Source organism: Macaca mulatta, chromosome 13, assembly GCF_049350105.2.
Source record: "Macaca mulatta isolate MMU2019108-1 chromosome 13, T2T-MMU8v2.0, whole genome shotgun sequence".
In the NCBI taxonomy this organism is placed as follows: Eukaryota; Metazoa; Chordata; class Mammalia; order Primates; family Cercopithecidae; genus Macaca; species Macaca mulatta.
Window position 1 is genome coordinate 70,923,811 of NC_133418.1, and position 12,462 is coordinate 70,936,272.

Consider the following 12,462-nt stretch of genomic DNA (forward strand, 5'->3'; position numbering starts at 1 on the left):
GGTGTTTTTTCAAAACCAGAAAATGTCTGCCTAGAAATTATTGCTGGAAATGTTCTCATGCCATTCTTGCTTTCTTAAGCATTTAAAATTAGAGATTTCTTCCATACTATATTATGTGATCTGTTGTGGGGAAAGCAGTGTTCCTACCCTCAGAGGTTCTGGCTTTTCTCTTCTACTGTCTCACTTGGAGTCTTACCTGTTTGCATCGAAGAAGGGAAAGTCTTTCTCTCATCTCTCTGTGTACTTCAGACACTTGGAGCTCTGCCTTCCAAAGTGGGGTCTTTTATTTCATCCTTAATCTTTTTCCTTGGTCTCTGGTCCCTATTGATACCATTTTAATACCAGGTACTATGATTCTGCTTTCTTTTTCTTTCCAGGAACCCACAGCACTTTTCTAGCTTCTAGAATTACACATTTTCTTTCTCTCTTTGACACTTACTCCAAGACCTGCAATTGATTGACTGGCTGTCTGTTTCCAATGCTAAACATGTATCTTGAAGACAGGTATGCCTAATATTCTAGGTTAAATTTCAGTTCAATTCAGTTCTAATCTCTAGACCAGTGCTACCCAATAGAACTTGGAATTGTCCTATATCTACATTGTCCCTTATGATAGTCACTAGCCACATGGGGCTCTTGAGCACTTGAAGTTTGTCTGGTTTGATTGAAGGACTCACATTTTATTTTTATTCCATTTTAATTAATTCAGATTTAAATTTAAACAGCCAAATGAAGCTTGTGTCTTCTATATTCAAGAGCAGTTCTGGATAGTAGCAGAATGAGTGCAGTTCTTCATACATCCTTAACCGAACAATAGTCCTGTTTTATTTTTGAAATATTTATCTAGTTTACCCTAACATGTGGTCCTAGATAGGTCTCACATAAAAAGGTGAAGGAGCAAAGAAACACCAGCTTAGCCAACCAGTTTTGCTTATCAATAGGATAGTAAAAGTCACAACTGAATTTTTCTCATTATCCTCCATTGATTAGGTGATTATCAGGCTTCTACACTATCAGACTTAGTTCCTGATATCATGGGCTTACAATTTAATTGAGGATATTATAATAACCAGAATTCAAGATAGGCTGTAATAAATACCATAAGAGGTGTAAAGTATATGAAGGTTGGTTCTGTCCTAATTACTGTGTTATTATTCTGCCGTGGATTTATCTATTTCTTGTCTCTTCTTTCTCTCCCTGTTTCTTTAGGTTTTAAGTCATTTTTCAATTAATATACAAAATGTGACTTTAATATTACTGAGTGAATAGGACAGTGTTCAGTTTGATTTTTATTCTGATGTGTTTTAAAAAATTCAGGGTATACTATATGCACATTAGGAATATTTTAGATACTCAAAGTGTTTTTGAAATTTTCATTTTGGAATTCCCTTCTGAATTTGTGGCAGTCTTTTTTTTTTTCTTTCCTTTTTTAAAATGTCATGGACAATTTCATACGTACACAAAAGCGTGGAGACATCCTTCCCCTTCCTCTCACAAGTACCTAGGATTGATCTCCATTCTTTTGGAACAGTATGGTCTCATCACTCTGACTCAGCCAGAAGTCTTAGGAGTTCCATGGCCCCTCAGTAGTGTTTTACCTCTAATTATTTTCCCATGTTTTAAAAATAATTTATCTTTTTATTGATTTAAGGAGTTCTTAATTTTAACGTGGTCCAATTTATCACTATTTACCTTTATGTTTATTGCTTTTAATATAAAGATTAAAAATTATTTTTCTATTCCAAGGTCAGTTTATAGATTTTTCCTTTCTGCTTTTTATTTTTTCCTAGAAGCTTTGTTGTTCCCAGATCCAATCTGGAATTTAATTCCCAATCCATATGAAATTGATTATTGTGTATTATGTGGGACAGGGATCAAGGTATTTTTTTCCCTGTATGGATATTCAGTGGACCCCAAACCATTGTCACCTTTGTCATAAAAGTGACCATTTGTTGGGGGTATCTGTTTTTGCAGTTTCAGTTTTATTAGTCTCTTTCTCTATCCTGTACCAATACCATGCTACCTTAATTATTCCAGCTTTATTAGTTTTGATATCTGGGTGTTTGAGTCCTCTTGCTTTATTTTACATGATTGTTTTGGCATAATTTGGCTCTTTACATTCCCATCTATATGAATCAGTTTTTTTTTTTTTTTTTTTTCCCAACTATTAAGACAATACCCGTAGCACCTTTGGGTGTTTTGATTGGGCTCACATTGAATCTTTAGATTGATTTGGGGAGAATTGATATTTTTATAATAGTGAATCATTATATCCATGAACATGGTGTATTCTACTTTTTTTTTTTTTTTAGATCTTTGCTTTTCTCAGTAGTATTTTGTAGTTTTCAGTATAGAGGTTTTGCATGTTTTATTAAATTCATGCCTCCAGTTTTGTGTTAAACGCGTCGATTTTAAGGGGCTGATAGAATGTCTGGATGGAAATATTTGGCAGATACTTGGAAATTTGGTTCTGGACCATGACGGAAAGTTCAGTTAGGAGCAATCATTCACCTGGAGATGAATTTGCTCAGTGACGTTTCAGAATTGAACAAATTCACTAATAGAGAACATGCATAGGCCGGGCATGGTGGCTCACATCTGTAACCCCAGCACTTTGGTAGGCTGAGGCGGGCTGATCAGTCGAGGTCAGGAGTTCGAGACCAGCCTGGCTAACATGGTGAAACCCCATTTCTACTAAAAGTACAAAATTTATCTGGGCATGGAGGCATATGTCTGTACCAGCAACTAGGGAGGCTGAGGCAGGAGAATTGCTTGAACCTGGGAGGTGGAGGTTGCAGTGAGCTGAGATCACACCACTGCACTCCAGCCTAGGCAACAGAACAAGACTCCATCTCAAAAAAAAAAAAAAAAAAAAGAACATGTACAAAGTAAAGGAAAAAAAATAGAGTTTGAAGACAGAATCCTGGTGAGTCATCACATTTCTAGACTAGCAGGATAGAAAAAGTAAACCAAGAAGAATGAGTTGTTACAGAAAGTTGTAACACTACAACAGTGCTGTTAACATGGAGAAAAAAGTTTATATTAGAAAAATATGGGGAATTTAATGCCAGAGACAGTAGGAACTGAATAGGAGGTTCAAGGCTGATTCAAATCATTGAATTTAATGATTATTTTCTTGGGAAGAGCTTCACATGAATTATGGCAGTAGAATTTACATGATAGTTATTGATTAAGTGATTAAAAGGTCCATGGAGGCAGGTATTTTTGTCTGTTATTCACTTCTATGTCTCTAGTACCTGGAATATTACCTGGTACATAGTAGACACTAAGTAGAATTTGTTGAATGAATGAATGAGTGATTGGTGGGAAAATGTGATCATTGAATGTAGACTCATTAAGAGTAGTCTTTGGGGGAAGTTTAGTGGTAAAAACAGAAAGTGAGAGAAAGCGGTAGATTGGAAGATATTTTGTTTGTTTGTTTTATTTTTAGGGAAAGAAAAACCTAAATTAGATTGCAGGTTGAACAGTAGAGCCCAACAGAGATGGAATAATGAGAGAAAATTGGAGAAGAGACAATATGAGGAGCAAACTCCAAAGTGGAGTGTTGGGAGCAGGCCCCCCAAAATCTGGCCATAAACTGGCCCCCAAACTGGCCATAAACAAAATCTCTGCAGCACTGTGACATGTTTGTGATGGCCCTAATGCCCACGCTGGAAGGTTGTGTGGGTTTACTTCAGTGAGGGCAGGGGACACCTGGCCCACCTGGAGTGGAAAACCGCTTAAAGGCATTCTTAAACCTCTGTGCCTTAAGGACATACTCCTGCTAGTTAAGGACATACTCCTGCTAGTTAAGGATAACTAGCCCAACCCAGCCCTTTATTTCCACCCATCCCTTTGTTTCCCATAAGGAATACTTTTAGTTAATCTATAATCTATAGAAACAATGCTTATCACTGGCTTGCTGTTAATAAATACATGAGTAAATCTCTGTTCAAGGCTGTCAGCTCTGAAGGCTGTGAGACCCCTGATTTCCCACTCCACACCTCTGTATTTCTGTGTGTGTGTCTTTAATTCCTCTAGCGCTGCTGGGTTAGGGTCTCCCCGATTGAGCTGGTCTCGGCAGTGGAGAAGGTGGGAGGCCAAGGCGGGCAGATTATATGAGGTCAGGAGTTCAAGACCAGCCTGGCCAAAATGGAGAAACCCCATCTCTACTAAAAATACAAAAATTAGCTGGGCTTGGTGGCACATGCCGGTAGTCCCAGCTACTTGGGAGGCTGAGGCAGGAGAACCGCTCGTACCCGGGGGACAGAGGTTGCTATGAGCCGAAATAGTGCCACTGCACTCTAGCTTGGGTGACAGAATGAGAATCCATCTTAAAGAAAAAAAAAAAAAAAGTGGAGAAGGTATGGGATCGAGGGAAAGGACACAGATGAAACTCTGAAAAGGTGGAAGCCTGCTTCTTCTTATGAGATATGGAAAAAGTAACAAGTAAATCAAGTTTCTACACAGAATATAATGTAAAATATCATTGTGTAGTTCATTTCTGTTAGCATCATTGTTTCAATTGGGTAGGGTTAATTTGCTGTTGCTGACATGTATCATTTTTCTCTACATCTAGATAGCTCTCAAGGCAGAAGCACTCTTTTTATACTTTGATATCCTTCTCTATCCTTCCCCATTCATCTGTATTCCCACTATCTCCATGGAATTCACAGGTACTCAATGTTTATGGATACTTGAGTGGTTGACTCTGTTCTTAGAAAAGATTGCAAAGTCTGTTTTATTTGCTAGGTAGTTTCTAAACATGCTCTTATATTTGGTTTTCTCAGTAGGCTTGAGAAAGTATGTCTGTGTTTGTATGTATGTGTAAAGTAATGACCTCCTTTTTGAAAGCAAACCATTCAGCCCATCCTATTTGATAATTCCATTTTAATAGACAAAGTGAATGCTCCTCTTCCAAAGCGGAGGCTTTGGTAGTAAATCTGAGCTCTAAATACACTTTTCTAAACCACGATTTCTCAACTGATAACTATTAAATTTGCTTTATTTTGAAATAATTAACAAGGGCTGTGAAAATAATATTTTTCTGCTCATGTGTAGGTTTTACTTTTGTCGTTGGGAAATGTTTTTAATAGTTGCAGATATCAGATTTCTTAATGTATTTATGATATTAAAAGTGAAAACATACTATTGCATCATGAGGTTAAAAAAATGAAAATTTTGGCTTGGTGTGGTGGCTCATGCCTGTAATCCCAGCACTTTGGGAGGCTGAGGTGGGCGGGTCACGAGATCAGGAGATCAAGAGCATCCTGGCTAACACGGTGAAACGCCATCTCTACTAAAAATGCAAAAACAAAAACAAAAACAAAAAATCAGCTGGGCATGGTGGCGGACGCCTATAGTCCCAGCTGCTTGGGAGGCTGAGGCAGGAGAATGGCATGAACCCAGGAGGCGGAGTGTGCAGTGAGCCGAGATTGGGCCACTGCACTCCAGCCTGGGCGACAGAGCGAAAGTGCATCTCAAAAAAAAAAAAAAAAAAAAATTTCCTGTATCTATATTGTATTTAATAATCAATACACATTTTTTTGACTTGAATTTTTATAAGGTCAGCCTAACTCCTGGAAAACAAACTTATCTTCACTCTCCTTCATATATCACTGCTGACAACCTGATAATCTTCAAGTCATGGACTGGCTATAGAATGATTTTTGCTAACAATCACTGATAATGATGTATGAATTTGATATGAAACAGATTTTTTTCCTTTTGTGACCTCCACCTGAAATTATTACTGTTACTTTCAGACTTTATTTTTTTATATGGTAATTTCATTTGTAATTTCTTTATTTTTCTTTTTTTGAAATTTTCAGTTATTTTTAAAAAACTGTTGTGGGGCTGGGTGTGGTGGCTCATGCCTATAATCCCAGCACTTTGGGAGGCTGAGGCAGGTGGATAACGTGAGGCCAGGAGTTCGAGACCAACTTGGCCAACATGGTGAAACCTTGTATCTACTAAAAATACCAAAATTAGCCAGACATGGTGGTGCACGCCTGTAATCCCAGCTACTCAGGAGGCTGAGGCAGGAGAATCGCGTGAAACCCGGGACGGGGAGGTTACAGTAAGTCAAGATTGCACCACTGCATTCTAGCCTAGGTGACAGAGTGAGACTCTGTCTCAAAATAAAACAAAACAAACTGTTGTGGGGGCCGAGTGTGGTGGCTCACGCTTGTAATCCCAGCATTTTGGGAGGCCGAGGCAGGTGGATCACCTGAGGTCAGGAGTTCAAGACCACCGTGGCTAACATGGTGAGACACCGTCTCTACAAAAATACCAAAAATTAGCCAAGCATGATGGCGGGTGTCTATAATCCCAGCTACTCAGGAGGCTGAGGTGGGAGAATTGCTTGAACCTGGGAGGCAGAGGTTGCAGTGAACTGAGATTGCACCATTGCACTCCAGCCTGGGCGACAGAGCGAGACTCCATCCCCAAAAAAAGACAAAAAAACCCCCCCAAAAAGCCCAAAAAACTGTTGTGGGTAAGGTCAGTGTATATATTTATGGGGTACCTGCAAGCCACCCCAAATTAGATTGACTTTAGATCATTTATACAGAAATTGCTTAGCTTGAAAAACTGTTTTCTCTATGGTAAATGCTTTTGAATATTAACTTAGTTATGTTAGATTCCTACCTCAGTGGTACTATCACAGCCATTGGTTACATTTCTGAAACCCTTCAGAGTAAGAGTATTTGTTTTTGTTTTTGTTTTTGTTTTTGTTTTTGAGATGGAGTCTTGCTCTGTTACCCAGGCTGGAGTACACTGCCGCAATCTCGGCTCACTGCAACCTCCACCTCCCAGGTTCAAACAATTCTCCTGCCTCAGCCTCCCGAGTAGCTAGGAATACAGGTGCTTGCCACCACACCCGGCTAATTTTTTGTATTTTTAGTAGAGACGGGTTTTCACGGTGTTAGCCAGGATGGTCTTGATCTCCTGACCTCGTGATCCACCCACCTTGGCCTCCCAAAGTGCTGGGATTACAGGTGTGAGCCACCACACCCGGTGGATAATTTTTTATTAAAGAACTTCTGAGAGTCTTATGGAGAAATAAGCTTTGGTGTAAATTCAATATATAAAACTAGTAGAATATCAGTGGCGTGTTACTCATCTTCAGTAGTAATGAGGACACTTATCATTTCTTGCTTTACACTTTTAAGGATTTTTATATTCCCATTGTTTCATGTATATTAACATTTTCTAATGTGACTCATTATCCAAATGTGCCTTTCTAATTTTGTGACTGAGAAGTGCTGCCTCCTACTATAGTAGGAGATACAGAATAACTGTATGTTTGAAATGAAAAAAAAAATCTTATTCTTCAAATCTTTTTTCCTGCGAATCAAAACCACAATGAGCTACCATCTCACAGCAGTCAGAATGGCTGGTATTAAAAAGTAAAAAAATAACAGGTGCTGGCGAGGTTGAGGAGAAAAAGGAACATGTGTACACTGTTGATGGGAGTGTACATTAATTCAACCATTGTGGAAGGCTGTATAGTGATTCCTCAGAGAGCTGAAAACAACTGCCATTTGACCCAGCAATCCCGTTACTGGGTATATACCCAAAGGAATAGAAATCATTTTACCATAAAGATACATGCACATGTATGTTCATTGCAGCACCATTCACAATCGCCAAGATATGAAATCAACTTAAATCTTCTTTCCCATATCCAAGCACGTTAGCCAGACCTTCTTATACACATCTTACCTTTCTTTCTTATAAATATTACTATTTCTCGATTTTAAGTTTCTGAACTTAAAATTTAAGGATGTCACTCAGTAGCCTTACACGTAACAACATTCACAATATACCTAATTTGCTAATGATGTGTGTATGTGTTTGTACTTATTTTATAAAGCACTTTATAATTCTGTTTTGGCATTCTGTTTTTCATTAATGTCGTGCTTAAATTCCTCCATAATTAGTGCCAAAAAAAAAAAAAAAAACACTAAGATGAAGAACTTGCTTTTTCATTTTGTCAGTGACTCTTTTTATTTATGATCAAATGTAGTAATAACAAACCTTTCAGTCCTTTTGAGATTGCTTTTCCAGACTGGTACTGTTGATTCTGAATTGTCCATCTTATATCCTCCCAGTTTCATTTTAACAAACTAGAACTAGGCTGTTTCCATTTCCAGAGAGAATAAACGTTTGCTTCTTGCTTCCAGTTCCTCTGTGTCTTTTAACATGCTGTTGAAAATAATTTTGTGTGTGTTCAGAAAGACTTAGATATATGTTAATAGATTTGGGCTAAGCAAATTGTGATAAATGTTTAGGAATAATGAGAGCATTGTGGTTCTGAGGTGAATAAGTGATGAGAACATCACCAAAGTGTCCAGTCCTACAAACATGCCTTTTTGCTGACATTAATTTTTCTAACTGATGTATTGCAGCTGTTGAAAATGGACAGATAGATGTGTTAAAGCTGTTGCTTCAACATGGAGCAAATGTTAATGGATCCCATTCTATGTGTGGATGGAACTCCTTGCACCAGGCTTCTTTTCAGGTAACCTCTGAATTTATTATCTCATTTCCATGTAAATTGTGTGTTTTAGCCTCTTAAAATGACAGTCCTATGCAGTTTTTGCTTTCTGCTTGCCTGTGATTTATGATGGTTAGTGCAGTACAGAAAAGGCAGTCTAAATGCTAATGATGATTCTGAATAAACCAACTTCTGTAGTAGCTGTAGAAGCTTTGGGCTATAGGGATTATCTACATTTTAAAAATGTTAATGGCGTGTTTAAGAAACCGTCAGTTATTTGGGATATAAATTGATGAAGAGCAATGGGTTATTTTATTTAGAATAGTGTGTTTAGAAATTGTGATGGCTCCTTAGTGCTTGGGTTAGCAAGCTAATTTTGCAGGATTCTATAAGGTTTATAATTCCTAGAGATCAGTGTTTCATGTTTACATTTATTGAGTTAACTGGAAGTATAGGATAATCTGATTGTTTGGCCAATTTCTTTCCAACCAATACAGCAGTATACTGTTTTGTTTTTTTCTTCAAGTTATCCTTTAGTGAGAGGATAAAAAAGAAAAAAAAAACACAATAAGAAAAAAGATACCTTTTATTTTCTTTGTTTTTTTCTTATTTAAAATGTGAATCTGTGCTTTAGGAAAATGCTGAGATCATAAAATTGCTTCTTAAAAAAGGAGCAAACAAGGAATGCCAGGATGACTTTGGAATCACACCTTTATTTGTGGCTGCTCAATATGGCAAGCTAGAAAGCTTGAGCATACTTATTTCATCTGGTAAGATTATCCATTAGCCTTTGTACTGTTCAGATCATGAGCTTTAAACTTTATATTTCCTAGAGGAATAATTCTTGACTCAAATATAAATCAGGTTGTGAAATTTATGGTTTATATAAGTGGTAAATAAGAGTAAATAAAAGTTGATTTATAAACCTGGTTATTCAGTGTCTATTACTGACAATGCAATGCACAGCTACTAATTTATCTGAGTAGGAGCATAATGATCTGTCACTGAAGCAGGTTTATTGGCAAGTTGAATGACGGGGCTGTCCTTTCCTGTAGGGAATTGAGCAGTTTCAGCTTTCTAGGGTGTAAGACTAGTTTAGGCTTAATTACCTTATTAGATGGCTATTTTGTGTATTAAGGCCTTGAGGTGTATGTTTTATTAATTTTGTCATTATTTAAATGGGTTTATTTCAAAGCAAGTTTACACTTTATTATGTTAATAGTAGCATAACCTGCTAAAGGTTTTTCTTTGACAACCCTTCCACATTCAGCATTGCCAGGGAAGTTGGTGTTCAGGTGGCATTCTTACTCTAAGTCACAGTTTTGTGACCAGAAATGTTTATTATGTAGGGGCTTTTAAATCTCTCCCAAACACCAGATATGTGCTTCACAGTGCTAACTTGATGAAGCGTGAATCACGGTAGCCTAGGCAATTAAAAAAAAAAATACCTGGACTTTTTTTTGTCCAGGCACGGTTGCTCATGCCTGTAATCCCAGCCCTTTGGGAGGCCGAGGTGAGCAGATCACTTGAGGTCAGGAGTTTGAGACCAGCCTGGCCAACATGGCGAAACCCCATCTCTACTGAAAATACAAAAATTAGCTGGACATGGTGGCATGCACCTGTAATCCCAGCTACTAGCGAAGCTGAAACACTAGAATTGCTTGAACCTAGGAGGCAGAGGTTGCAGTGAGCCAAGATTGCACCACTGCACTCCAGCGTGGGCGACAGAGCGAGACTGTGTCTCAAGAAAAAAAAAGAAAGAAAGAAAATCTAGGCTTTTTATGAACTTCCTTCAAATAGATCATACAAAGTTTGTTTGTTTGCTTGTTTATTGATTAATTGAGGCCAGGCCTTGCTCCATCACCCAGGCTGGAGTATAGTGGTATGATCACAGCTCATTGTAACCTTAAACTCCTGGCCTCAAGTGATTTTCCCACTTTAGCCTACCAAATAGCTGCGACTACAGGTGCATTTCACCATGCCCAGCTAATTAAAAAACCTTTTTTTTTTTTTTTTTTTTAAGACATGGGGTCTTGCTGTGTTGCCCAAGTGGGTCTCAATCTCCCAACCTCAAGTGATCCTCCTGCCTCAGCCTCCCAAAATGCTGGGATTACACTGTGAGCCACTATGCCTGCCCAGCAATCCACAGTTTGTTTAAACAGCAGGGCACATATTTTCTTATTTTTGCTTTCTTTTACAAACCTTGAAACACTTAAGTCAGAGTAGGAAGTAAAAGAAACAAATATCCATTAAGTGCCAATTTAAGGCATCTGTTATAATGAGTCTATAAATCTTACAGTTAAGAGGAATCCCCAGAATAATCTCTTCAAACATAATCGTTTTTAGATTAAGAGTCCAGACCGTGAATGTTTAAGTGCCTTTTCAAAGATCTAGACTCTTGTTTCCTGGCAGAATCAGGGCTTGGACCCAGGCCTTCTGACTTCTGATCTTCCTTCTACTACATCATACTTTCCAGAGGACTATCCTAATTCAGTTTATGACTTGCAGTCCCATAAGTTACAATTATTAGTGTTTAGGCCGGGTACGGTGGCTCACGTCTGTAATCCCAGCACTTTGGGAGGCTGAGGCGGGCAGATTGCCTGAGGTCAGGAGCTTGAGACCATCCTGGCCAACATGGTGAAACCTTGTCTCTACTGAAAATATAAAAATTAGCCAGGTGTGGTGGCACACACCTGTCCTTGCTACTGGGGAGCCTGAGGCAGGAGAATTGCTTGAACCCATGAGGCGGAGGTTGTAGTGAGCCGAGATCACAACACCGCACTCCAGTCGGGGCGACAGAGTGAGACTCCATCTCAAAAAAAAAAAAAAAGAAAGAAAAAAAAATATGTGTGTGTGTGTGTGTATATATGTGTATGTGTGTGTGTGTATATATATATATGTTTAGTTAATATTTAGATTAAATAGGCCAGGTGCGGTGGCTCATGCCTGTAATCCCAACACTTTGGGAGGCCAAGGCGGGCGGATTGCCTGAACTCAGGAGTTTGCAGCCAGCCTGGGCAACATGGTGAAACCCTGTCTCTATTAAAACACAAAAAATTAGCCAGGTGTAGCGGTGTGCACCTGTAGTCCCAGCTACTTAGGAGGCTGAGGCAGGAGAATTGCTTAAACCCAGTAGGTGGAGGTTGCAGCGAGCCTAGATCTCGCGACTGCACTCCAGCCTGGGTGACAGAGTGAAACTCCATCCCCCCCCAAAAAAATTTTTTTTTAAATTAAATAGATTAAACTGCACCTTAATGTCTCTCCTCATGTCAGGTCTGTTATCTTGTCGCCTGGAGCTCTGAGCTCCTGTTTTGTTTTGCTTTGTTCTTTTTATTTCTTTTCTCTGAATTGTTCTAAATAATCAGTTGAAAAGGTATGTAGGTATGTTTATCATGTAACCATACATGTTTCCAACCCCCAGTACTTTCCTTTCAGTGACTTGTCTGTCATTTTTCCAACTTTTTCACCAGTAGTCTTTAAAGAAATTGGTTCCTTATTCTTTCTGATACTTTGAAATTGTCACTCACAATAACGCATTGATTAAAAAAAAAAGTTAAGGTTTCTTTCTTGACTTAGTCCCTTTTCAGTTATAGTGTTTACTTCTTTCTGAAACTGACGGTGGGTAAAACATCTCCCTCATATAAATCATGAAGGTTCTAGTTTCTAGCATTTGGAATTTCTGAAGGATCTATAGACTCTTTAATTTACCATTTGTGTTCTATGTAGTTTTTGTGTACATAAAACTTTGGTCTATTCAAGGTGCATTTATGGAATATTCTTTTAAATAGAAGATAGTCCTTTCCCTCTTGATGATGATCTTTCCACCGAGATGTATTCTAGAAATTTAAAAAACTCTCATGGTCATGTAACAACATCATATTTAGCATATTTAATACATTATTTGCCAACAAGAAAAGTTTGGGGATGACTGCTATTTTCACAATCTTCACAAAAACTGAGGT

General features: G+C 38.3%; 1 protein-coding gene across 17 annotated transcripts in view; it reads left to right on the forward strand.

Moving 5' to 3' along the window:
- ASB3 (ankyrin repeat and SOCS box containing 3) overlaps window positions 1-12,462 on the forward strand; it is a 126,868-nt gene that overhangs the window by 53,412 nt on the left and 60,994 nt on the right. For all 17 annotated transcript variants that reach the window (XM_077958621.1, XM_077958626.1, XM_077958633.1 and 14 more), the window contains 2 exon segments: window positions 8,412-8,524; window positions 9,135-9,270. In XM_077958621.1, coding sequence (XP_077814747.1) covers window positions 8,412-8,524; window positions 9,135-9,270 — 249 coding nt within the window.